The sequence below is a fragment of the Chamaea fasciata genome, unplaced genomic scaffold (genome assembly GCF_029207755.1).
Source record: "Chamaea fasciata isolate MVZ Bird 193981 ecotype frontalis unplaced genomic scaffold, bChaFas1.0.hap1 SCAF_19, whole genome shotgun sequence".
In the NCBI taxonomy this organism is placed as follows: domain Eukaryota; kingdom Metazoa; phylum Chordata; class Aves; order Passeriformes; family Sylviidae; genus Chamaea; species Chamaea fasciata.
The window spans coordinates 3,469,638-3,496,123 of NW_027094104.1; the positions used below are offsets into that span (position 1 = coordinate 3,469,638).

Sequence of the window (26,486 nt, forward strand, 5' to 3'; positions counted from 1 at the left end):
ACCTGAAAGGGATCCTGTGAGGTGCTCACCTCTGCTTCTGGGCCAGGTGCATTGCAGAATGCATAAAACATATCCCCTGTGGCAAGGGGAGAATTATTCCCTGCCTGGGTTTGTCCTGCGCCCCGAAGAGCCAAGTCACGGTGGTTCTGTCACTGTGTGTTTATCACGGCTCAGATGTTGGGGTGGATGCAGCACGAAGCACTCGGGCTGTGCTGGCATCCTATTCTGGGAGCGGGGTGGGCTGCCAGGCGCTGCTCAGGGTGAATTCCACCCACGGGCAGGCGTTCCCAAGAGCACCATGACGTGGGCTCGGTTTACAGCTCGGCTTTCAAGCCACCCGCACAAAATGTAGAGGCAGCGGTGTCAGGAACCCTCCCTGACAGCTCCTTTCAGGAGGGGATGCTGTGAGGAGCTGTCACGCTCTGAGTCAGCTGTTCTTCCAGGCCTGGCGTTCCAGGCAGGAAGAGCCTGCTCGCGGAACCATCCCAACCACGCCGCCTGCCAAAACCACACTGGGAATCCCATGGGAACCAGCCCTCTCCCGAGCCAGCTGGTACTTCCTGCTCCCCAGGCCTGATCCTGCTGGATGCTGAGCATTCTTTGTTCCATTTTTAAATTAACGAGGCTTGAGCAATGCACGGTCCCAGACCCCGGGGAAGAAGCAGCCCCTCGGTGTTTTCAGCACTTTGGCCGTGTGGCCCAGCTGGAGACGAGAGGGAAATGTCAGGATTGAAGGGAGATGCCAGAGATGCCTGGAAAACAGATCCGTAATGTGGAGATTTTAAGCAGGTTCTCCAAGCTGGCCGTGCTCCCACACACAGCTCTCCTCCCCAGCAGAGGCTGTGACCCCCAAGACTGGCAGCCCCATCTCTCCAGAGAAGGATGAGGATCTCCAGCGTGGGACTCGCTCCCATCCTATCCCAACAGTGTCCCCTTGAGGCTGGTGGCTGAGGCAGCCTGGGAAGAGCCCTCATGGAGGTGCGGGGGAACCCCAGAAGCTGCTCTTGTTTCCCAGGCTGGCCCAGACAACAAATCCCAGCAGCTGTGGGGCAGCCTGACTGCAGGAACCTGGAGGAGCCCACCCCACAGTAGGAGTGGGACCTCCACACCTGGGAGCGGAGCACTTGGGGAACCACTCAGACAAGAATCCCCTTCCAGCTTCATTCTCTGGATACCCAAAGCTGGAGCACTGCAGCCCACCCGGCAGCAGCTGGAGCACCGAGGAGCCGGAGTGGGAGGGTCTGTGCAGCCATGGGAGGCTGGGGAGAGGAGCCCCTGCAGAGGACACGGGGCTCCCTCTCCGCTGCTGCTGCTGCTGGAATCTCCTTTCTTCTGGCAGCCAAGCAGCAGGGAGTTTTCTGAGAAACTGCCCACAGGGAGCGATCACTTTTTCCAGTCATTAACCTTACACATCCCTCGCATTACAGGAATACCTTGGATGTCTAAGTCGCTGCAGCGAGCTAATTCCTCCAGGTGACTGCAGGCAGCGCTAAGTGGGCTCCTGCACAGCGAGGGGATTTGAAGTTGCCAGAGCTGAAAGTGCTCCCGACTCCGGCACGCCAGGCCTCCAGCAGGGGACACAGCCGCAGATGGCACAGCACGGTGGCAGGAGGGTCTGGGGCCTCTGGAGCTGTCATTTCCAACCTGCAGTCAGCAGGCACCCGGCGGAGCCAAGGCAAAGGGAGCAGGGCCAGGCACGGGCTTGAGATTCCCTGTGCCCCCAGGGAAAAGGGCTGTAGTCGGAGGATATTGGGGAAAAAGATATTTGGAAGATATTGGGGGAATAAAAACCAGGGCCCTGAAGGGATAAATGTTGGGGAGTTGCTAGTGCTGGCCTCTGGGATAGGTGTGTACCTGGCTGGATGTCGCTGCACTGGGTGACCCAGCCCTGGTGGAGCAGCAGATTTGCATCTGAACTCCTTCCTCTGGTGTGGAAAATGAGCACCAGGAGTATTCAAAGGCAAGGAGGTGCCCAAAACCAATGAGAGAAGTATTTACAGTAGGATGGCTCTTATCATATGCACATAATATTAAATATATTTTTTTCTCTGGCAAATCACATCTTCCTGTTGTGTTTCCTGGATTATACATCACCAGCGTCCTGCCAGGACTGGCTGAGTAACAATATTCACGCAAAAAAAAATTGCAGAAGACACCAGATTTGTCTCTTATCGATAAGAGATGTCCCTGTCAGTGACAGCAGAGCAGGACCAGGTCCCTCTGACAGAGCAAAGCCATCGGGAGCCAACATGTGTTTGTACAAGAGGAGCACCACGGGCAGTGAGGGCCAGCAGCCTCCTGCCCAGCCCTTGGCTCCCCTGGGAAAGACTCTTTGGAGACAGAAGCAGCCTTCTGATTTTCCCAAACTGCCCGGTGATGGGAAGCATCAGCCCAGACCTGGGGGGAAATGGGAGCACTGAGCGTGCGTGAGGAGAGATTTAAATCCCACAGCAGGACTGAGCCTGTGGAACCACATCAGCCACACAGGAAAAACTCCATTTATAACCAGAAAGTACAAAACAGCAACATCAGAAGTCACAGGTCATGGCCAAGGTACAGAGCAGGGACCCACAGCACACACGTACACCGAGGAAACTCCTCCAGGGAATAAAACAACCACCTTCAAACACTGACACAAGGAAGGCAGCAGTCCAACACTCAATATCAGCACAGCCTGTGGAAATGAATCAATCCCAGCTTGGAGGGGCCCAAAACACCAACATGGTTCCAAACCCATGCATTGGGAAGCTGGAGCTAATGCAGGAGGGCTCTGCACTCCTTGATGCCCCTGGGACCATGTCTGGTTTGGGTGAAGGAATGATGTTTTGCCACTCAGCACACAGCTGCTCATGAGGGGCACTCCATTTTCCCCAGTCTCTTAATCAGCGCACTTTCAAAATTTAAAAATCGTAATTAATGGGAGATGGGCACACAAACGTGCCCCAGTTTTGGCACTGAAGCCTGAGCCCCGCTCTGCCAGCCCCCTGCCAGCCCTGCTCCAGCTGGGCTGTGTTCAGTGTGCTGACACCTCATGGCCAAGCCAGAAACTCTGATAAGACACCGTTTCCCAGGACATCACCCACACATCCTCCCTCTGCTCCAAGGCATCAAACCAGGCTCGTTTATCCACAGCTTTGTCACCAGCAGAACTGAACACACCAAAGACAGGAAAGAAAACCAGTCCAGAAAGGCTTGGAGCTCTTGGGGCACAAACAGCTGGGCACACCAGGGGCTGTTATCCGTAGCTGTGGTGGTCCCTGTGCTGGAGGATGGCTCTAACACACTTTTCCAACAACACAGTCAATGTGCTGAGCCATCCACGGCAAACACTGCGGCCTCAGGCCTGGGAGGAGCGTCCGTGTCGGGGTCACCCCGCTCTCCCCTCCTCCGTGGGGGTCTCCCAGGGGCAGATCAGCTCCTTTGCAGAGTCCTCCCGAGCTCGGTGCTGCCCGTCCTCTCCCTGCCCGGAGCCCCCAGGGCAGGCTCGGCTCTCCGAAGGCGTTTTGACTTGGAAGAAGCTGCGTTGGGAAACAGAAACTCATCACACACACGGCGCTTTCTGATGTGCTCCGAGGCGGCGAACGAGCTCGGCTTTGAGATTTCCACCGTTCCAGCCCCAAATCCCAAGGCAGAATTCCCGGACAGGACTCCACGGAGAGGGAGGAAGAAGGGAATGTGTGCTGCCACCCCTTTGAAGCTGCAGTGCCGTGTGACAGAGCTCCGGAGCACGGAGCCAGGTAGAGCAGGAGCCCTCAGGTTTGTGCTTTGCAATTTATAATGTGGACTCATCCACTCGGCCAGCAGCAGAGGTGGGTTAAACGAGATCAGGGACATGCTGTTCCTGCTGAGGGGCATGGCCAGGGCTCGGTTCCTGCAGGGGCAGCCTTTCCAGGCAAAAATTCCCTATCTCTGCCCAGGAACGACAAATACTCAGCCACTCTCTCTCAAGATTTCCCCTCCCCTGTCACTTCTGGTTCTCCTCTGACTTGAAATCACTAAACCAAACCTGAGTCAGTGCTCAGGAACACTGAGGTTTTCCAAATTCAGGGATTAAAATTAAAACCTGTGGTTTTGCACCCTGAACAGGTGGTGTGAGAATAGCAGAGGCACTGCCAGCACGGGCTCCTGGCCTGTTCCCATCGGAAAACTGCAGGAACGGAGACGGGGAAGAGACACTTCCAGAGCCTGGGGTTTGGGGCAAGTGCGGCACTGTCAGACAGGTTCTCCGGGACCTAATCCCAAACCGAGCCAGTCCTGGAGCTGAGCCCTCACCAGGGGGGGAGTCCAGGTGTCCGTGCGCTGCTCACCTGCTGACCGCGCCGGTGTCCGGCCGCCGCCGCCGCTCCCGCCCGCCCAGCGGCTGCACCTTCCCGTGGGCCACGGCCCGGGCCCGCGGCGACAGCGCGGCCAGCCCGGCCGAGCTCCAGCAGCCCCGCCTGAGGAAGCGGGCCCAGGAGCGGGCGGCCAGGCGGGATCTCCTGCTGCCGGGGCCGGGGCTGGACGGCCGGGGCTCCGGCCGGGTGCCCGCGGTGCTGTCCAGGGCCAGGCTGATGGGCGAGGGGCAGGCGGGGGGCCCGGGGGACACGGCGGGGACGGCGGGTGGCCGTGCCGGGGCGCCGGGGCCAGCGGGGGCCGCAGGGCCAGGGGAGCAGGCGGCGAGGTGGCCTGGCTGTGGGGAGGAAAAGGAGAGAGGCTCGGTCAGGCCCGGGGGTGATGCCCGGGCTGTTGGGAGAAACCCAGCTCTGCAGAGAGAATGGCTGATAGAATGGCGTTGAGTTTTACATCTCTAGTGTCTCGCCCTTCTAGGAGATTGATAATGGAATAAAATCTTTAAAAACGCCTCTCAGCTGCCCCGTCTCTGTAGAGCTGAGTTTTTCCAACACCAGGGCTCCCCAGGCTTCTTCAGGAGGAGAATCCCTCTCCACCTTTCATGCTGCCAGGAGAGAAGGGCTCAGCTGGGAGGCGGCTGAAGCCACCCCAGCCCAGCCTGTGCCATGTCCCCTCTCCTGCAGCTCTGTCCCCTTCCCTGCCCGCCCCGTGCCAGAGCACTGAGGTGTCACAGCTCGCCTGCGGGGTCACTGCTGCCACAGCCCCGGCGGGTGCTGACAGATCCGGCCCCACACCCGCCGGGATGCTGGAGGAGACACCAGCTTGTCTCATTCCTCACAACGATCAGCCCCAGGCACGGAGGGGGCTGTCATCCCGGGAATGTGATCTTGGTTTTGAACAGCACAACCATGGCACACCCACGGCACCAGCTGGGCTGGGAACAGACCCCGAGCCCCGGCCCTGATGGCTCAGTACCAATGACATCTCCTGCTGGAGCCCCCAGTGTCCCTGGCTGGGGCTGGGAAGGCTCCAGCACAGCTCAGTCAGCCCTCAGGACAAGCCCAAGCACAGACTGGTCAGGACAAGGACAGCACATGCTGCATGCCAGCTCCCCTCCCACTTCTCAAGGACTTACTCCCAGCAGAAATGAAATGCAGCTCCACGGAGAGGAGCTGAGAGCAGAGGCACAGACAGGACATGATCACACACATGTAGAGATGGCACAGGGAAGGATGAACACACTGAGACATGACAGAGAAGGATGACCTTGGTTCTTTTTCCCTTTTCTACATTTATTTTTATTAGACAGACGAATGCATGGAAGCCATGGCCAAAAAAATGAAACAACACATGGAAACAAACAATTTCTCGGCTGGCATGAAGTGAAGTTCAGCTTGTACCAGGCAACTTTCCTCTTCGGGGACTGAGCAGCAGAGAATGAGGAGCAGAAGGCTGGGCTGTGACAGCTCCACCAGCCTGTGGCAGGGCAAAGACAGCTCCTGCCGGTGTGCGAAGGATGGCTGTTTGTCGCACAGGCAGTAACTGGTGTTCCACATGCACTGACTGGTGTTCCACATGCACTGACTGGTGTTCCAAATGCAATAACTGGTATTCCACAAGCAGAGTGACTCTTGAGCATGCAGCACGAACCCATGGCAGGGGAGCAGTGATGCCAAGCAGAGATGATGAAAAATCAGAGAAAGGAATGGATACAGAGAACATAACAAGCAAAGCAGCAGACAAAATAGAAGTAGAATCAGAGGGACTGACGGGAACACACAGATTTGTTATTTATTATTTATACCCTGACTTGATCTTCCACATGTTACTACATACTGGCAATCCCAACATGCTCAGTGCTCCATGTTACACAAACTCTGCAGAGACTGTAGAGTTCATCACAGCCAAGTAGCTTTGGGCCAACCCTGCCAGGTTCTGGAGTGTCTTCCAGTGCTCTGATGTCAAAGCAGGCTGAGGGTGCTCAGCACCTGATGTAACAAAGCCTTGGGGTTTTAAGTAGAATTTAAAAGAACAGCAGCCTGAGCCTGCTCCCCTGCACAGCAGTGCACAATGTGCCTGTGTTTCCAGCAGGAGTGAGAACAGAGACTCAGCACAGACAGCAGAGGGAATGTCTGGGGTAACTCTGTTTGAATCCCTCTAAGGAGGTTTATCACCAGTGGGGTAGGGAAGGGCAGGACAATCTCCTGGCTCAGTCACAAGTGGAGGAGAGGCAGAGTGTCCAGCCCTGATCCTGCCTCCAATGTCACACAGGGGGAGGGCCAGAGTTGCTGCTGGAGCTGTTGGGGACACAGTGAAATCATGACTGTCCCCTGCTCACAGGAGTTGTCCTGCAAGGAGCCCAGAGCTCCAAGGACCTGCATGCACCCTGCTATCCAAGGGCTTCCACTCCCTGCCAGCTTTCTCCAAAGCTGCCCTGCCCCTGGAAGTGTCCAAGGCCAGGCTGGATGTGGCTCTGAGCACCCTGGGATAGTGGAAGGTGTCCCTGGCCATGGCAGGGGGTGGGATGAGATGAGCTTTAAGGACCTTTCCAATCCAAACCATTCTGGGATTCAATGATCTCCCATTTTCTGTAAAACCCTACCCGCGTTAAAAAGGGGTGAACAATGTGAACTGGAGAAAGGCAGCTTCCCAGACTTCAGTGCTTCCACCCAGTTCCTCTGCTTCCCCAAAATTTCAACAAACAAGGAAGCTTTTCGGCCCTTTCAATTCCCTTTACTGGACTTTGCAGGAATTTTCACACTTCTGGTACTTATTGGCCTGGTCCAGGCATGGCTGGGCTTTTCCAGCAAGGCCTGGAATCTCCCTGAGCTCTTTAGCACTAATGTAGTATTTTAGCTTGCCTCATTCTACAGAGCAAAAGAGACAGAGCAAATGAAAAAGAAACTACTAGTTAAAGTTGAAATCAGCTCTTAACACCTCTACCCTGTTCTCCCTTGCCTCTGGGCTACAAGCCAGTGACATCTGCAGCTACCTCCTGCTGGATTTTTAACAAGAGAAGATAGGAGAGCAGGAAAAAGACAAGACAAGAGGTGGGAAGGACTGGGTAAAACCTCTCTGGCATCGTGCAGGCTCTGGCAAGGTGCAGCTCTCTGCACCTGCACACCCAGCTCCCAGCACAGGAGTCACGGGGAGAGCAGAGCAGAGCTTCCTGCTGATCATCTCCAGCGTGCCAGGGGACGCGGGAGCGCCATTCAAATCCAGAGGGTCAGCTAAACCTGCAGAAACGCTCGTGCTCCTGTTCCCACAAGCAGGAGAAGTTCCTGTTTCTCTGCCTGTGGCCCTGTTGTGCTGGCTGGGGGTGCAGGACTCTTGGAGTGGGGGGTGTGCTGCTCTCAGGGGGTGCCAGATGCAGCCCTTGGGAGGATGCAGAGCCCCCCGAGGGGGTGGAGGCCAGCAGGGGCTGGCTCACCTCGCCCTGCTCCCCGCGGGGTCATCCCCCTCTGTGCCAAGGAAGGCTCGTCAGCAGCTGGGGCACAGCTTTGCCCTGCCTTGTGCCACCGCCCCTCCCGGGGCAGCAGGGCCAGGCAGCCGGGCTCTGCAGCCTCCCGGGGGGATGTGCGGGCAGCACAAGGCATCTCCGAGCACCCCGAGCCGCGCACAGCAGCAGCCCGGCACTCCCTGCCTGGGAAGCGACATCTGCTCTCCAGAAGCCATGGCAACAACGTGCGGGGAGCTGGCGGAGGGCAGAGCCGGCCTGGGAAACCTAAAGCAGCACTGACACCTTCAGGAAGGGGAGACGAAGCTCAACACCAGCCTCGCCTTGTCTTTTCCCTGCGGGGCTCAGAGCCTACTTGGGAGGAGCTTCCTTCTGGAGCTGGTTCCTGCGATCCAGCTTGCTCATGACCTGCGTGATGTCCACGGTGTTGGCGGCTTCTTTGGCTTTGGCCTCTTCCTCCTGCTGCCTCAGGATGATGGGGCTGGGGCTGGAGCGGAGGTGGCGGCGGCCGAACAGACCCGTGCTGGGCAGAGAGAAGGGAAGGAGGGGGGGTTAGCGAGGAGAAGGGCACCAAAACCTCCCCTCCTGAGAAGCAAAGTTACCCAGCAGGACAAGCTGGGACACAGAGATGGCCAAAGGAGCGCAAAATGCTTTTAAAAGAGCACTGGGTGACTCGGCGTCACACATGAGCTAAAAGTGTAGAAGTCCTGCTCCTGAGGGACTGCAGGGCCCACCCACATCACTCCTTTGTTGTGTTTGCACATAACTCATACTCGGTGTGAAGCCAAACAACTCCCACCCGTGGAGTTTTCTCTTGTGCCCTCAGGAAGATCAAGGCAGGGACCAGTACGGGTGATTCTGGTGTCTGTGATGCCGCCAAAAAACACTCCACTGAACACCCTCAGCAAAGCCACTTCCCCAGCAGTGGGAACAGGGGCTAGCCCACCTCTGGGTGAGGTACCAGCTCCAGGTTAACGGGATGCTGAGGTTTGGGGGGGTTCCAGAACAAGCACTGACAAACACTGAGGGGCAGGATCACCAGGATCATCCAGCACCTGCCAGTGACCCCGTGATGGGGCTCAGGGAAAAACTGACCCAACCCCAGGCCCCGTCAGCAGCAGGGCTGTTTCCACTGACTTGAAGCAGGCTTTAGACGAAACAATAGCGTGAACGTCCACGGTTCCTCTTTCTTGCCTGCTAGGTTGATGAGTGGAAGAGGAACAGAGAAAGGAACACCACCCAGACTGGCACCGCATGCTCAGCTTTAGGAGCAGCTGCAGTTCAAATGGCCTGACTCTGCTGTATGACCTTCACCTTGCTGGGAAAAAGCCATTTCCAAGGCCATCCACCTTGTGCCAGCTGTCACTCACAGAGTGCTGCTTCTTCCCACATGCCTGTCACCTTCCCTTACACCAGGGGTGAGCGGCTTTGTCCAGGCAGAGGTGAGCAGATCCCATGGATTATCCCAAACCCTGGGTGCCAATGTTTCATGGGCAGGAGTTTTCCCATGCCCAGGACACCAGTGCTTTCTCCTTCCAGGAAAGGAGCCATGAATTAATTCAACAATCACAGCCGTTCTCAGCAGACCCACCAGAGAAGGCAGCTGAGCAATCAGCAGCTCCACTCCGACTGTTCACAAGCCACTTCCAAAGGGCTCATGAATAAACAGTCTCCAAGCAAAGCATCTTCTCAGCGCAAAATTTTATTTAATTAAGAGAACATCTAAATCATAGTAATTTTGCTGCAACTTGGGGCCTTTTCTACCCTTGCTACAACAAGAAAAACAAACCCCACAATTACAGCCAGTTTCACTTGCCTTTTTTTGACACCCTCTTGTGGCACAACAGCCTTGGCCAGCATTTCCTTGTATATTGGAGACTTTAAATAGCGGCCATAGGAGTCCTACTAGGAGAAAAAAGAAAAGCTGGTAGTTATGGGCTGCTTATTAAAATCACCACCAAATACAGCTGCTCAGGAGCCAGGGAGGCTGGGAACTGGATAATCTCCCCCAGCAGCCCAAGGGACTTTGCATCTTTCAGGCAAATGTAGCTATTTAAACCAATACCCTTTCATCTTGCTGTAAAATTCCCAGGATTTTCCATCTCACAATAAAGCTTCACAGGTAAGACCCAGATCAAAAGATTGGAATGAAGCTTAGCCCGGGCCAGTAGGGTCTCAGAGTCACTGCAAGGTGAGGAGCTTGTATTGCAGGAGCCAAACTTTTCATCAACGGGTGAAAATCAGTCCAGTTCTGCTGCTTTCAGAGCATGAATTCCAAGCTGGAATTGAAAAGCAGGGCTTGCAGCAGCCACCCGACCTCCACCACCTCGGGGACAGGCTGCCTTAGAGGGAAGAAGGAGTAGCAAAATACAAATGCCTGAAGCAGCACTTGCTTAACTCAGCAAATTTGAGGGATTTTTCAAACAAAGGCCCCTTGAAAGGGACAGCTGATAGCACACAAAGGCACTGAAAGGCCCGGAGGGCTGGAATCCCCCTCAGGCTCTGGCAACAAATAACAAACCTTTTTCATCAGCATGTAAATGTGGGTCTGAGCAGCATCTAGAACATAACGATGAGGGTGCTCCAGGCCTTTGACTGTGATGCCCATTGTTTTGCCATCGATGTTAATCCAGCGCCTTGCTCCTGGAGCCAGGAAGAGCCTGCCAGGAGGAGGAATCAACAGCACCATTAGCAGCTGGAGAATTCACAGATTCTTGTCTATGCATGAAAGGAAAAGTCCCTTCAGCTTCCTGCTGCAATTTGCTGTCCTGATCTTGGGCAATCAATGTCCTCTTCATCAGAGACGTGCACTCACTTCCTCTTGCACATAATATGAGCCAAATTTTAGCTCACTGGAAGCAAAAAGCCTCTCAAGAACTTTGGTATTCCACACCGATATTTAAATTACATCCTAAGACTGAAATGTAACAGAGGTCAGAGAGGAAAAGTAAATATATATATACACATATATAAAACCCCTTCTACTTTCACCTCCAAAAGCTCCTTTCCTATGTGGGGACAAAAGACAGCCACGTCTGATAACAGCCTACACGTAAAATCTTAGGAATAAATCATTTGGAGAAGGAGAACCTGTGAAAGGTGATGGGACTCATGCACAAAGAGTTTAAGAGTGAAAAATTTTCACACTCACTTGTAGATTTCTTCTGCTTTTTCTTTGACCTTGGACTGGTCTCCATACTTGAGATCCTCACAGGCTTCCCAAAAACCCAGGTTCTCTCCTGCAGGACAAGGATAAAATCGGCAGAGAGTGAGATTGAGGAAAACACAATCCCATTTATTAACTCCTGGATTTGTTTGGCACCATTTGTTGGCCCCAAACCAGTCTCTCCAATTCTTCAGTGACTGAAAGAGGAAAACAGCTTTCCCCTGTTCTCTGCCCACTGACATCTCTAAGAACTCGTGAGCTCAGCCAGTGCCAGCTTCTCTGGGAGCAGCCAGAGAATCATGGAATGTTTTGGGGTGGAAAGGACATGAAAGTCCCGTGGGCAGGGACACCTTCCACTATCCCAGGCTGCTCCAAGTTCCATCCGACCTGACCTTGGACATTCCCAGGGATCCAGGGGCAGCCACAGCTTCCATGGGCACCCTGTGCCAGGGCCTCCCCACCCTGACAGGGAACAATTCCTTCCCAAAAAGTAACCGAAACCCTCCCAGCCGATGCCCCGCGGGGACATCCCGGGCTGTACCGTGTGCCCCGTGCCACTAGATGGTACCGCCTGCCCTGGCTGCACAGCCCGCAGCAGCGCCGCGCCACTGTCACCTCCGCCTGGGGACAAAGGCACAGAGACACGGCCCACCCACCGCTGAACTCCTTCTTGAGGAAGAGCTGGAAGTTCTGGCGGCCTTTGGGGTCCCGGATCAGCTCGCTGAAGTTGAAGGCCCATCGCTCCACGCGCATCCTGGTGGGCACCTCCACCCTGCGCCGGGACAAGACAAACAGCACCGCTGCTTTCTCCAATTAGCAGGTTAATTAAAACCAAAATGGCCTTTGCTGCAATGCCGAGGGACTTCTCAGCATTCTCTTGTTTTCCAGAGTGGTGTAATGAGCTCCTGAAGTCAACCCACAAAGTAAGTTGTAATTAAACAAGTCGGGCCGCAGCGGGGTGAGGATTTAACTGGGATTTATGCAGCTCTCACAGCGACAGCCCAGCCTTGCCCTGAGGTTTGACTCAGTCCCATCCTGGAGGAGGCACTGGTTGCTGCCCAGAGCTTTGCTTCTCAAAGGCATTCAGTGCAGGCATCCCCTGGGGATGTCTAATGGGATACAATCAGTCCATTACAGGATTGCTGCACTCAGAACCACTGACATGTTGGATGCTCCAAGCCCCGAGATGCCATCATGTAATTAGTAAATCCTATCCAAAGGGAAAACCAAGGGAGGCCTCCGAGAAGGGTTGGACCACCAGGGTGTGCCTCCAACCCCAAGCCTCTCCTAGGAAGCAGCAAAGACCCAGGGGAGCTGCTGAACCCTGAACTGGTCCTATTCCATTCCTGTGCTAGTTAACGTGGGCTTCACTCATCCAAGGGGAGGATCAGACCCACTCAGCAGGGCCTGAGTGCACACTCCCAGCATCAGCTCAGGAATTTCTATGATGTTCAGGAAGGCTCCCCTTGAAGAAGGCAGTGCTGAAAGTTCAGCATGGAGTATTCCAAATTTCAAAGTAAGTTTGAAAGGGAGCGCTTCTCTGATGATGAGCAGAGATCAGATACCACAACGAAAATCAGTGGTTCCCTTTCCTGATTTCTATCAGTATAAAGGTCACTGCAAACCACAGGCTGGCAAAACAACAGAAATACATACAGCTTTGCATTGAGATCCCAAAACTCAGGGTCATCTGATATCCAAGGGTTGCTGGGGAGACACCCAGACAGGATGGGATCATTGGAGAGGAACTGCTCAGAGTACTTCACAATCCTGCAACGAATCCAGAATCAAAATATGAATTTGGAAGCCAGAATTACAGCCTGCCCCATTATAGCCAAATAACAGGCTCCAGATATCCTCAGAGGTGCAGGACTCTCAGCACAGGGATCAGGAACATGGCCCCTGCCTTCCTAGAGAAATCGATTCATTAGCTCAGTTAATCTTTTCCATTTCCCAACAGAAGTCTCCTGGTTGTCTTTCAAAGCAGTGAATTTGTCAGCTCAAACTCAAGGAGATACAAGAACCCCTTCCATCACCTCCTTTTGCCTCTTCATTTTAAGGAAGTGGGACTAAGCCCCCAGACCATTCCTTTCTCATTCTGTTCTCAGCTGGTCTGGGCCTGACCCTGCACTGTTCTAGGAGGAAAGTGTCAGGGAAACACAAGGGTTGTGTTCACTCAGGTGGGTTCTCTGCAGCCTTCCCATGAGCCCAGGGACAACTCAGGGAGCTCTGGGAAAGTGAGGGAATGCTGAGGGCTCACCCCAGCCTCTCCTTTCCTCCATCACCTACCACAGGGCTCATTCCTCTGCGAGTGGCTCTGAGGGCTTGGCACAAAGCAGAACTGTCTCTCCCCCAGCAGGAACCAGACAAACACTTCTCCTACCTTCTAACTTGGCCAGACTTCTAATTCCAACTGATTTCACTAATGTCCTGGTATTTTAGCTCCTGCCTCCCTTTTTCATTCTTGAAAAAAAAAAAAATCCTCTGGTTTCTGCGTTTGAAATTCCTTCCAGGCCAAAGTGCTTTCATGTGCTCAGAGCTGGGAGTGCAGTGTCCAGGGGCCTGTGGCTAACAGGCACCTTGGCCCAGATCCTGCAGTTATACAATGCTCCTGCACAGAGCAAACCACAGGGCTGGCACAGCTGCTCCATCCCACCTTCCCACTGGGAATGCCAAGGCATCCAGCACCTGCATCAGGCACTCCAGCCCATATTCTGATCAAGCAAACCTAAACCTGTCAGCTCAGGTAGCTGTTGAAGTGCTTTGCAGCTTCTCCTAAATCACAGCAATGCTCTCAAGCGTGCACATTGCCCAGCTGCTGCTCATGTCCTCAATAAGAATTTGATTTGGACCCAGCCCTGCAGCTGACACGGAGTTCCAAAGTTCCTGAGATTTTTGATCTAGGTGATGGGCATTATCTCACCAGAACTGATGAGAGAAAAGCCTCATTGCCAAACAGTTACGCACCACAAAATTCCTGGGAAGTAGCCAGGTGTCCCCAGCTCCAGCTCAGAGTTTGGAGAATTGGGGCAGGAGAGTTTTAAGTGACAGACGAAATGAGCAGAGCTGCTGCTGCCCTGCAAGCTGTGGCTCTCCGAAGATTCTCTCTTCCACCCATTTCATTCATCCAAGACTGTCTTCTCCAGGGAACTGGCCTGAGCACCTTGCTTATCTCAGGTGTGATAGGAATCTCTGGTGGCAATGACAGTGCAAACCAGGCAGGTGCTCTGGGCTGCACCTCAAGGTGCCTGGTCAGCACAGGAGGCTCCAGGCAGGAATGCCTGTGGCAAACACACCGATGCCTGATGCCAGGGCTGGGCGCTTCATCAAGAATCTGATCAAGAAACACTCCCACTGGGAAGGGGAATTGCTAATTAATTGCTTGGATGTTCATGGAGAGGCTGTTTCCCTTGCAGGACAGAATAACCAGTATTACATATCCAGAGGTGAGCATCACCGTGGGGCAGGGACTCTCATGGGGGTGAATCCAGCCCAGGGAGCAGCGACAGGAGGGTCAGTCTGTCCCGCTGGTTGCCCCTCCTGAAGGACAGACACACTGCTGGATCCTCCCCTGGCTGCGGGGCTGGGCCCAGAGCAGTGTCAGCATCTCCTGATTTCAGTGGGATTCTCAGCCCAGGGGCTGGTGCTGCTCCGCAGCAAAGCTCCCAGAGAGCCTCTTCATCCTGCCTGGGACTCTGATCCCTCCTCATCCTCGTGCCTCCTGGCCCAGACAGCCCAGACAGCACTGGGCCACCACATGGATTCCCTGGCTGAGTCACCAGCTGCCAGAGCAGACAGCTTCATCAGCTCATTAGGAGATAAGCACGGAAGACTAATTAATGTGTGGACAGAAGGAAATCAGGACTTACCCTCCAAGAGAGACAGAAGATTTCACTCTGGTCTTCATGATGGCCTGCTGATAGTACATGATCTGAGGGGATCAGACATGGCCATGGTTAGGAGCAGGGAGGTTTGAAGATAAGGCCTATCTAAACCTCAAAGAGGTTCTCTCCCAGGTAGTGGGGCTAATTACAGCAGGGACTGCTTCTTCCCTAATTACTGGATGTCCAAGGTACCAGAGAATCCCTGAATTGTCTCAGTAAAATGTCTGTTTTCACTGAGCTCACTGCAAACATCAGAAGTGCACTTTGCAATGTGCAAGTAATTAAAAAGCACTCCCCATGTTATATAGAAATTGAATAATAGCTACCATCCTCAGCACCTACCAATGCTCTGGATGATTTAGCATGCAATTATCATTGATTCTTGGCTGTCTCTGTGCTGGCGCCACTGTGATTTCCCCAGCACTAATTTTGATCTATTGGATTTCAGCCCTGGTGTCTGTCCTTGCCTGAGCCTTCCCGTCACTGGGAGAGCTGCTGGCTGCCTGCAGTGGGAGGGAATGGCCTGAAATTACATTGATAAAAGCTCCATGAGGAAGGGATTCTGCTTTTCAAAGAGCCCATCCCTGCACAGAGGGCTTCGAGCCACACTGGTGTAAGCAGCTCATACAGGATGAACCCCGAGAAGTGAGAGAAGCACCACTTACCTCTCTCCTATAGAATTCCATAGTATTTTTCTGTAAAATATTAAAAAAAAAGAATCATTGAACTGGGATGGGTGCCTACACTTGCTTTTTAAAATGTTTTTTTGAGACACTGAAACACCGTTGCAGGGCTGCCGTTGTGCAGCGCTCTCCAATTAATTCTGATTAGAATTAAAATCAAACACAGCAGCTGAGCTAATCAGGGTATCATCAAAGCTAAGAGCATCCCCACACGGTAAATTGTCCCATTAGCTGTATTTACTGTTTAGCATTGCTTCTCCCATCACAGGCTGCCTGCATGCCTTCAATTAAGGGGTTATTCTAATGGAGCTAAAATAGATTCATTTACGAGACACAGATTAGATCATTCAATATTAGCTAAAGGAGACAGGAACCAACACATTGCAAAATATAAACACCACAATTAAAAGCCTCAGAAGCAGTATCTGCTGTGCAAAGGGTGTTTACGTTGTGATTTGAATAACTCAGACTATGTTACATGTCATCCACAAATGAGCAGGCAATCGAAGGCAAGAAATTAACTGCAGGGTGTTTATTCACACAGCTTCCTTTGAAGCACAGTTACTTTGTGTGCAATAAACTGGAGAAGGAAAGACAAGGCTAAGTCGGGGATGCTCCCAGCAAGCCTTTAAAGGCTCAGGCAGTGTTTCAGTTCCTCAGCTCCCGCTTCAGTCAAGCCCTGCATCCCAAAATTATTCTATCAAATGAACCCTGTGGCAGGTGGGGGTCTGCAGAGTGCCTTGGTGAAGTGCAGTTTGTGAGGGATGAAGATTGTGGTGCTGAATGCCACAGGCAGCTCTGCTCTCCCCTCACCTCCCCAGAGACCCTGCACCCCAAACTGCCCGTTTTGGGCAAGGCAAGATGCTCTCCCAGGGCTGCTCTGTGAGACCATTGTGAGGACACTGAGCTGCTTTTGCACTTTAACCATCGACACCAGTCCTGCCCAGGAGGGAGAAACTCTTCCCCACAGGGCAGAAAAACACGCACATTTTGCTGACCCTTGGTTCTGAGAGGCCCACTCACCATTCCAGCAGCAGGAGCCAGACATGCAGCTGATGAGCCCAATCCCGACAGCACCACCACAGAGCCAGCCCTGACCCTGACCCACAGCCAGCCTGGCCAGTGGGGCACCAAAAAACAATCCTCACAGTGGTATTGTGAGGGGAGGAAGCTTTTCCTGCTGGGAATACTACAACCAGCCCTGAGTGGGCAGCACAGACCATCCCAGCAGGGACAAACAGGGCACAAACCCCAGCAGTGATGCTGTGCTGGCCCCCTGTGTGACAGGGGGAAAGGACTGACACATCAAGGGAGAGAAAAAGCTCTAAGACAGCAGGATCATTGCTCACAGGGCTGTACAACCTCCTCTGCTGAATCATAAGCTCCTGGGACCCTTATAAATGATGGAGGAACTTAGAAACAGCTTTTCACCCTTCTCTGCTCCTAGCTGCATCCCTGATTCCAGGCCACCTTCCACACAGACAGCATTTCTTCCCCTCATTTCTACAGTGTCATTGTTTCAGACAGACTGCAGGAATGGAAGGGGAAAAAATCACCTGCTTGCACTGAGGAATTTATTGTATTTGCTGTCCCAAAGTGTCCTGTTTAGAGACCTGTGGTTCTGCTCCAGGCCAGCTGCCACCTGCACAACAGGAGTTCACTGTCTCCTTGGGGAATCTGAGACAGAAACCAGATAACCAGATACAAACCAGGTTTACAAGTGCCAGCTGAAGGGTTCCATCTGATGGAACTTGTGGCTAGAGTATTGATTTCAACATGTTAAAATCATTTTAAAACCCTATTTTCTTCTACTTTTTTTCTCAACTAGGGCCTCAGACAGGCCTGGTGCAGTGGGGAAGGAGAAATGGGTGCCGGCACTTGAAGGCAGCTCACGTGGCAGGAAAGTGGTGTTATCTTCTAGAGGGGTCTGAGAGGCTGGCAGCACACCACAAACACACGTGACAAACAGCTGTGGGAAAGGAGAACACAGTGAGTTAAATGTTATACAGAGACAGAAAGGCATCAATTAAAATGCCATCACAACAGAAAAATTATATGTGGGTGAAGAAAAATCAGCAAACAAGGGAAGATTTTATTTTTTTACATGCCCCCCACACACCAAGGATCCCCTCCTGCCACAGTCTGTGTGGAGGCAGCTGCTCCTGGGAAAACAAGGAGGGTTTTGCTGGAGTGCTCCAGGTGGGGAGGGGATTTGCCAAGGCTCCCCCAGAAATGGGGCTGAGCATCTCTGAGCAGTGGCACAAAATAAACTGCAGCCAAATCCAAGGGGAGCCCACTGCTGAACCCCCTGCGAGGCTGCAGGTGCTGGCTGTGCTCAGCCCCTTCCAGTTCTCAAATGTGCAGTAACTGGGAGGAATCTCAGCTATTTCACCCCAGAGCTGCTCATCATTTCATTTCCCTTTCTCCCACAGTGGCCCCACAACCAGTTCCCAGTTCACTGCTGCTACAAGTGGCCCTGAGCACCATCCTTGTCCCACTGAGCACTGCCAGCTGTCCCCACCACCCACCCTACAGTGCCAAAGTGCCCTGCACCACCCACCCACCCACCCTGCCTCATTTGGAAGGAAATCATATTTGGAACAAAGGAGTCATTTCTCATAATGAGATTAATTTTGCAATGCCCTTAACGAGTGACTTATCACAATTACTGCGGCTCAGCTCCCCAGCCCTGAGGGCTGCAAATCAAGATGCCAATTAGTGAAAGGCCTCAGTCTGTCTCAAGCCAGTGCCACGAGCTGTTCCACATCCTCTGACACCCCTGAGACACCCCGTGGCACTGGGACACCCTGCCTGCCCCGGTGACACCCCGCTGCCACCAGTTCTGTGCTCCCCGGGCACTGGGGCTGCAGAGCCCAGCTGGGAGCCAGCCAGGACCTGCTCCAAAGCCCTGGAGCTGATCCACGTGCCTGAGGCCACCAGCTCCTACAAGAGCCAGGATATCTGCTAATTCCCAGCTACCTGTTTGCTGCTCTGCTCAGTGTGAGACTTCCTGAGCACACTGGGGAGATGATGGTCATGGTGTTTTTGCCTGCCTGGCCACTGTTCCCTGTTTTACAGAGCTCATAAACACCTGGAAACAGCTTTGGGTGGATGCCTGGAAGGAGCTGGGAGTGAAGAACAAGCACAAAGTTGTGCAGAGCTTGTCTGGCACCAGAACACTGCAGATCCCACTGTGCCCCAAGTGCTCCATGCACAGAGCTTGGCTGGCTGAGGCTGATCCCGGGAATCCTGTGCAGGAAATTGGCCACCGAGCACAGGACAGAGCCAGCCCAGCCTCCCTGCAGAGCTCTGGGCAAGGAAGATCTGCCTTTCCAACCCTGCAAAGGGCACCCCAGCACACACCCAGCTGCCTCTGCACACCCCAACAGCCCTGCTCGGTGCAGAGCCAGCCTTTCCCCACACTCAGCCAGCTGAGAGCCTGCAGAGGCAAACCCTGACTCTGGGATTAGATCATCTCAACACTCATCTCCACTGTGCTGGTGCATCCAGCCCTGCGGCTGGAAATTAAATCTGCCGCAGCCCATGCACCCAGTTTTGTTCAGATGGCCATTTTTTCCCTGTCTTGTTCATCTGCCCCTGACCCTGTGCTTTCCAAACTCATGATGATGCAGCAGAACTTCATCAGGCAAACTGACAGGGACTTATGAAATTAAAGGCCAGCAAGGACTCATTAATCTGCGGCTGATTTGCTGTGTACAACAAACCAGAGCATTTCACTCAGCAGCCTCCGAATCCAGCACAGGGATTTTTGGGGGAGCTAAAACACCTTCCAGAAAGACTCTGGTTCCAGGAGGCAGAGGCTGTGCAGGTACCTCAGTGATCATTCTCAAGCAGTGAGGCTTGATGTGAGCCTGAAATCCAGGAAACCAAAGGCTAAAGCATCCCTTAATTAGCTGTTCAACTTCTGCCTGACTCCTCCTGCCCATCCACAACCCCTAACTCATTATAACCACGAGGGATGGCCATGGATCAGTAACAAAAGTCCCCTTCAAGGGAGTTTGAGCACCTGTTTATACCAGAGGACTCTATCCCTAAGGGAGGGAGCAGCCCACCAAAGGGTCCGAGCAAGAGGAGGAGAGATGTTCATGCTAAGGTCAGCTTCAAAGAAATCGGAAATTAATTTTTTTTTTTTCCTTTCTCAACTGCCATGACAAAAAAAAAAAATTATTCATGCAACGAAGTGAAGGTGGACTGAGCAGGAACAGGGACACAAATAAGGGCTTGGCCCATTCCTTCTGCTCACCAAAGGCTGCTGAGCCACAGGTGGTGGTGAGAGCACCTGCAGAGGACAAAAATAAAGCTGCCAGTCCAAAGGTGGCTCCATGAGGGCTCTTGGCTGTCTCATGTATTCTCAGTCACTCTTCCAAAAGCAAAAGGAGGAACAAGGAGAACCTTCCCTCTTCAGCTCAGCCTCCAGAGAGGAGGCACAGCTCAGAGACCAGCCTGAAGGAGAAGAGGAGGGAAATCACCCCAAAGCTGATGTCCTTTGGCTTCTGCCCTCCTTGGAGCCTCCCCTGATGGGGGGAACTGCCCATGTCTCTTATGGCCAGGGTGGAACTGGGCAGACCTCCCTCAGCTGCCTTCCCCTGTGCTACCAGGCTGCTGGCAGATGGCTACAGCTCTCCTCCAGACCATTTGCAAACCTAAAATCCCTTCCATGTCAACTGTAAAACTGTGGGCGAGAAGTTGGCTTACTCCTCTTTCTATCCCTTTCCCTTTCCACTACTTCTTTACTCTTAAAAAAAGAAAAAAAAAAAAAAAAAAGAAAAAAAAAAAAGGCTTTCAGCAGCTGCTACTTACAGTAAGAAAAAAAAAAATATACCCCAACCCTACACTTTGCTCCTTTTCAGTCTCTATAGCAACAGAACACAGCTGGCCAAAGCAATTATCCTGCCTCTGGCTGCTGAGTTGTTTAAAGGCTGTTACAAAAATGGGAAGTTGTGGGAATACCGTGAGTGTGATGGCAGGAACATTTGCATTGAATTGCTGAGAGATGCTTTGCCTTTGCTTCCAAATGAATGCTGCTAAGGGAACAAAGACAGGATCCTCTCAGAGGGCTGATGGAGAAAGGGAACAGCAGCTCCAGCTCTTCATCCACTGACTGGATGCGTGTGATTCCAGACCCTGAACCAGCTCACCCAGTTACAGCCCTCATGTCTCAGTTCATTGATTCTGTTTCTTTATGGTCTGCAATATGCATTTTTTGGCAACATTTTGTGTCTCCTATCCACCACATCAACTTCTTCATCTTCTTACCGCACATTAATTCCCCTTTGGGAGGTATTCTGTAATTTTATCTTAAACCTGGATCTTTGCACTGACCCTTTACACCCAACAACCCCACAAAGTTCATTCAGCACTTACACAAAGGCAGCAACGAGCACCTGGAGACAGAGGATTCCTTAATTCAGTTTCCCCAGCAAAGAAAACATGTCCTGCAGCCAAGCACTCACACTCACTGGCGTGGCAAGAAAGCTGACAAAGTCTTTTCAAGCCAGAAGAAGCTGCCAAAGCCTATTTTGAGGGCCTCACCTCCCGGGTGAGAGAGCTCCAACCTCTGGCCTGTTCAGCTGTTAGAGCTGAGCTGACACACTCAGCCTGCAGTGCCCAAAAAATGACAACCCCAGGGACACTCTGGGTCCTCCCAGACAAATTCAGTAGGTGTGTAAAAAAAAAAAATCCAAACCCAACCCTGTCTCACCTGGTTTACCTTATTTTCATTGGGATCTGTGACACGGTCCAATCCATACTCGAGGGCATCCAGCATGCCTGGCTGTGGTGAACAAAAAAACAGCAAAGCTTTGTCACTCATTTGGTTTAAAGGCTGTGGATCACGCAAATGCAGGAGAAGACCCCCAAGGCCTCCACTGCCCAGATTTGGGAATGCCCCTCTTCAGGCATGGACCTCTGTCCCTTGCACCTTTGAGAGCAACCAAGGAAAGGTGGTGGGGGCTCAGGGCAGGCCTGGGCTGACCCTTCCCTGGCTCACAGCCCAGAGGCTGTGCCCTTTCCACGTGGGAGCCTGTCCCAGGTGGCTGCAGGGAGGGCACCAGCGAGCCACTGAAGTCACCCTGTCACCTTCTACTCACAGGAGTTCTGTTCACAAGCCAGTAGGCTCTCTCCTGGCAGTCCAGGGCGTACCTGTCCTCCTTCTTCCGCTCCTTCCCTGCCCTGCAAAGCCAAGAACAGGGGAATTCATGAATTCTGCCCTCCCAAAATCAGTGGGACAAGAAGCAGGGCACACCTCGTGTCCCGTGGGTCCCGGCCGGACTGTGCCACTGATGCTGCAATGTCACCTCCTGACCACATCCTGCCCTGACTAACTCTGGCTGCAGATCATGTTCACATGGCCACACATGACTCTGGATTTTGAGAAATCATCATCTTCCTGAGCTGAGCTGGGAGCGGACACATCCCCTTTTGATCAGGCACACAGCCCTCTGGTAGCTTTCTGCTGACTTGCCCTCAGTGCTGCTGCTTCGTGTTTGTCCCTGTCCCATGTCCCCAGGCAGGATCCAAGGACTGCCACCCAGGGACACATCCTGGACACGTCTCATCCCTGTCTCTCAGTAAAGCAGGGGTAATTTCTCAGAGAAACTACTTGGAAATGGTTCTGAGGAGTGTTCCCAGACACTAAAACCCAAATCACCTCCACAATTAAATAGAAGAGGCACTAGCATGGTTTGGGCTTGGACCAACTAATTCTTTCCCAGAAAAGTCCTGAGCACAATTTGGGACTTAGCATGGGGAAGGGAGCATTCCCAACAGGCTCTTTGCATGTGGCCTCCCTGCTGTGGTTAGCAGGGTGGGTGCTCTGCACCAGTCTGCCCCAGCAGCACCATCAAACAGCCTCAGACGAGTTTAATCTACTGCTTCAGACACAGGCTGGGTATATCTAACTTGGAAACTGCATTTGGCATCTCTTAGACCAAGTCTGACCTCAATTTACAAGAACAACAGTCTCGTGTTTAATGAGACAGTTATCTGATGAGCTGTACTCCCAGGACTTGGCTGCCATCCCAGGGAAGACAGAGAGGCTGCTGAGCTGCAGAGGCACTGCCTGCCGTGCCAGCAGGTAAAGGAAGGTAACAGGAGTCCACAGAAGTAGGAAAGATCCCTAAAGGAGTGATCCCATCTCAGGTTCACCAACTTTCCTGGGAATTTGAAGGTTTCAGCTCCTAAAATCGAGTTGTTTTAGCTGGGTGCCTAAGTATGCACTTCAGTTTTCTCCAGAAGTCCCTGCTGGGAACATTTACTGCTTCTTGATTCCCTCCATTCAGCTGAAAGATGTGCAAGTAACTCCCGAGCCAGACCAACAACAGGCCCAAAGTCCAGTGCCTGACCCACAAATACTCATGGGGAACGCTGAGCTAAACGAAGCTGTTTCTAATGAGGGCTTGCAGCATCAGAACCCAGCTTCTTCACAGAACCACATCAAGTGCAAAACCTAAACCTCCCCTCCAAGCCATTTTAGAGCTGCAGGTGGGGTTTTTAATGTGTGATTTAGCTGTGCACTAAGACAGCCAAGCTCTGCTCCTCACACCCTCCCCCAGCAACCAAGGCAATGCAAGTCAACTCACTTATACTGCTCCTTGGCCTGCATAATAACAAAATCCCACTTGTAGTTTATTTTTTGATTGAGCATGTTGTAATGTTCCTGGAATAAAAATAAAAAAGCAGTTAGTGTGAAAATTCTGACCAGGGCACTCCCATGCTGGGGTTTTCTTAACTGTCCATAGTTCAACAAGGCCAGGCTGGTGACTGAGCCAAGAAATCTGGATTGTTCTGAACGTAATTACAAGAATTGCAACAGTTCAAAAATACCATTGCAAGGAGAGCAATTACCCCTGCTAAAATTATAATTGACTTCACAGTAGTTTGCTGTACTGGTCGTTTTTCCACTTGCAAAATGTTGGCTTTTGATACTGCTGGAGTAACACTTCATGCAATTGAAGGGGTGATTTTTTGCCATGCTCCGCTCATTAGCAACAAAGGGCTAAAGTTGTAGCAAATGAGGGTCTTGTAATGGAACAAGTGCAGCGTCTCCTCACCTTTTCATATTCTTCCAAAATCCCTTTCCTTTTAATGTTCTTCTTTGCTAGATAAATTGCTGTGGAGGTAGAAGCAAATTAGCAGTCAGACCAGCCAGTCTAAGAATAATTATAAACTTACCCAAATTACAAACACAGGAGCCTTTGTCTGCTACAATATCTTCCCAGGCATGAGCTCCAAGCTCACAAAACTCAGTGAAGGAAAAAGAACTTTTTGGTGTGTCACTGGTGGCCAGCCTGGGAGCAGCCAGGCAGAACAGGCAGCGAGTGCCTCCTGCCAGCAGCCACCCTTCCCCTGGGAACTCAGCCAGGCTTCCATGGGTCAAGGGACACTGCACCAAACTTTTCAGGTGTTGAGCTTCCTCAGAGTTTGACCTCCAAGTTTTCTGAGCACAGGCCAGTGGTTTTGGCTCAAGTTCTAGTAAAAACATTCCAGTCTAAACCAGGAATTTTTATTTCCTCGGAAGATCTGCAGCATAACGCAGATAAAGAGAGGACAACCCTGGAATGGACAAATCAGTGTGGGGACTGCACAGCCCACAGGAGCAAATCCAGCTGATCAGCACAAGTTTCATGATCAGCTCTACAAAAAGAAAAAAAAAAGCAGCAGAAAGGCAACAAGAGATTTATATGGAGAGAGCCATCAGGAGATATTGGAAGTCACTGTGCTTTCTATAAAGAAAGAACCATCTCTGAATGCAGGGCTTGATCCAAATCTACATGAAGACAGCCTTGGGCTCAGATCCAGGAACACACTTAACTACTCAGGGAAATCTAATCTTGGTGTTTAAAGTCTTTCCTCCCCACCAAGGTAATTCAGATGTGTTCCCGTGTGATGGATCTAAGTGGAACATAAGAGCTTAAGCACTTTCATCAAAGCCACCACAAGATGGTCACACCCTCAATTCACCGTTACTGAGAATTATTCACAAAATAGCAGGAAAAAGAAATGCCAGGGCTGGTCACTGCAAGCAGAGACACAGCACAAGAACATGAAGAGCAGGTGTGGAGCAGGACTGTGTGACAAACCCACACCCCTGGTCACCTGCAGTGCCACCACTCACCATAGTCTGTGTCATCAGCACCCCAGCTCTGCACCGGCCAGAAATAGGGGGTCTGCAAGGAAAGGAGCCTCCTGTTAGTGCACAAAGGCCTTGAACTTGTGGACTCCTCATTCCAAGTACCAGGGATATCCTGATTTCCCACAGCAGTGGAAACAGTCCAGCCATGGCCCTCGATACCATCCCGTTATCACTGTGCTTTTGGTATATTCATTATTCAGGGCCCCTACATTGTTCTGTTTCCAACCAGCAATTCCATTTGCCACCTTAAGACCTGGAAGGGAACACTCTTTGGAGGAAAGCACAGCTATTTCTAGGTTGAACAAGTACACTAATTTCATTGAAGAAACTATCACAGGTTCCCTGTAAACTGCAATCTCTGTTTTCTCTGTGCAGACTTCTGAGTCTTCTCCTTCCTCCTGTACAGCTACACAGCTCCTGGGAAGTGCCCCAGCTGCCTGTTTTTAATAAAAACTAGTGCTGAACTCCCTCTCAAGAGCTTAGAGGAGCTGCAACTCACTTGAAACCTGTAGAGGCTGCCGTCTGCCCTGAGGGTGAGGTTCTTTGGCTCCTGGAGAGGGTAGATATATCCATATTTGACAAACAGGTCTCCCAGGTGGAGTGCCTCTGAAAATGGAGAATGCAGATGTTTTCGTTGCACAGAAACACTTCACTGCAATTCAAAGTGAGCTCTTATGCAGGGGAGAATTCAACTAAAAGGTTTTGCCTCTTGAGATCCTAGTTTTATAACTGAAAACTGAGAAAGCCTCAATTTTCACACTTTTACCCACCTTCCGCGGTGATCTGCAAGCGCTGAAGAATCCACTGCATTATATCATTACCTGCAAAGCAAAGCAAAGCAAAGCAAAGCAAAGGTCAGGTACTGCCATCAGGAGTGTGCCCAAACCCACAGGTGGAGAGCAGATCTCCCCAGTCCTCACCCTCACTGTGCTCTGGATCCCACGCAGGGCACAGCCCCCTGTTCTGCAAATGTGCTTTCGAATGCAAGGAGGGACAGATAGAATGCACTGCTGGGCTCCCACTGGCCATGCTGGCACCCCCCACGGCATCCAGCCCTGGGAGAGGGAGCCTGAGGCAGGCAGTGACCTTGGGATGGCCCAGAGAGAGTGTGCACCAGCTCCCACGGCCTGAGCAACATCCAAACCCTCCTCGGGGGCTTAGGAAGGGCTTAGGCACGCAATAGCTTTCACACCCAGGGAAGGGGAGCTTTTGCTCCCTCTCGCCTGGAAAGATTCACTGCAAAGAAGCTCCAGATTCACAGAGCACGGCCCTGTGCTTCAGTTGTGTAGACCACAGTGACTGATCCTCTGAGAGTCCTTTAACGGGCAGAAGGGATGTCCAAATCTCCCATCCAAGCTGCAATGGTTACAGGATTTATCAAAGGGAAACAAGATTTCTGCATTCACACACATTTTACCTCTCCCAGTTCTTTTGTCAGACCGTGAACAGTTATACCCACAGGCAGCATAAACCTCCAGTAGGTTAAGTTTTATGTTCTGGGGGGCAAATTTCACGAACCTCCTTCCGTTTAAAGAGGGCAAAGATGCACTTGTTCCCTGATCAGTTACTGGCCTTTCCCTCCAAACCTCCCCTAGGGCTGCAGACTGAGGTGTTGACCTTTCTTGACATTGCAGCGATGACTTAACTTTCTAATAGGAGCTCAGAGCTCTTATCCTACTGCCTGCTTCCTGAAATAGATGAAATTAAAGGATTATCTCATCACTCATTTCTAGACAGCTCCCTCTGCAAGCACTTTCCCCCAAAGGTGCACATTTAACATCGAGGTTTATTTGTGAGCCGTTTTCCTGACTTT

General features: G+C 52.1%; 1 protein-coding gene across 8 annotated transcripts in view; it reads right to left on the minus strand.

Annotated features, from left to right (window-relative positions):
* Positions 1-2,026: 2,026 nt before the first annotated feature.
* RGS9 (regulator of G protein signaling 9) overlaps positions 2,027-26,486 on the minus strand; it is a 31,809-nt gene continuing 7,349 nt past the window's right edge. Inside the window, exons 3-19 of one of the 8 annotated variants that reach the window (XM_066200227.1) lie at positions 25,444-25,494; positions 25,173-25,279; positions 24,656-24,707; positions 23,592-23,650; positions 23,121-23,197; positions 21,630-21,711; positions 21,251-21,313; positions 15,502-15,531; positions 14,822-14,883; positions 12,609-12,722; positions 11,609-11,724; positions 10,938-11,025; positions 10,308-10,446; positions 9,603-9,688; positions 8,195-8,309; positions 4,308-4,669; positions 2,027-3,518 (exon numbers count right to left, since the gene is read on the minus strand). In XM_066200227.1, the coding sequence (XP_066056324.1) occupies positions 3,368-3,518; positions 4,308-4,669; positions 8,195-8,309; positions 9,603-9,688; positions 10,308-10,446; positions 10,938-11,025; positions 11,609-11,724; positions 12,609-12,722; positions 14,822-14,883; positions 15,502-15,531; positions 21,251-21,313; positions 21,630-21,711; positions 23,121-23,197; positions 23,592-23,650; positions 24,656-24,707; positions 25,173-25,279; positions 25,444-25,494 (1,754 nt within the window). In that variant the 3' untranslated portion in view covers positions 2,027-3,367. Of the gene's footprint in view, positions 3,519-4,307; positions 8,310-9,602; positions 10,066-10,307; positions 10,447-10,937; positions 11,026-11,608; positions 11,725-12,608; positions 12,723-14,821; positions 14,884-15,501; positions 15,532-17,075; positions 17,318-17,412; positions 17,442-21,250; positions 21,314-21,629; positions 21,712-23,120; positions 23,198-23,591; positions 23,651-24,655; positions 24,708-25,172; positions 25,280-25,443; positions 25,495-26,486 lie in introns of those variants that run through there. The other 7 variants (XM_066200226.1, XM_066200230.1, XM_066200229.1 and 4 more) reach the window with 7 other exon arrangements.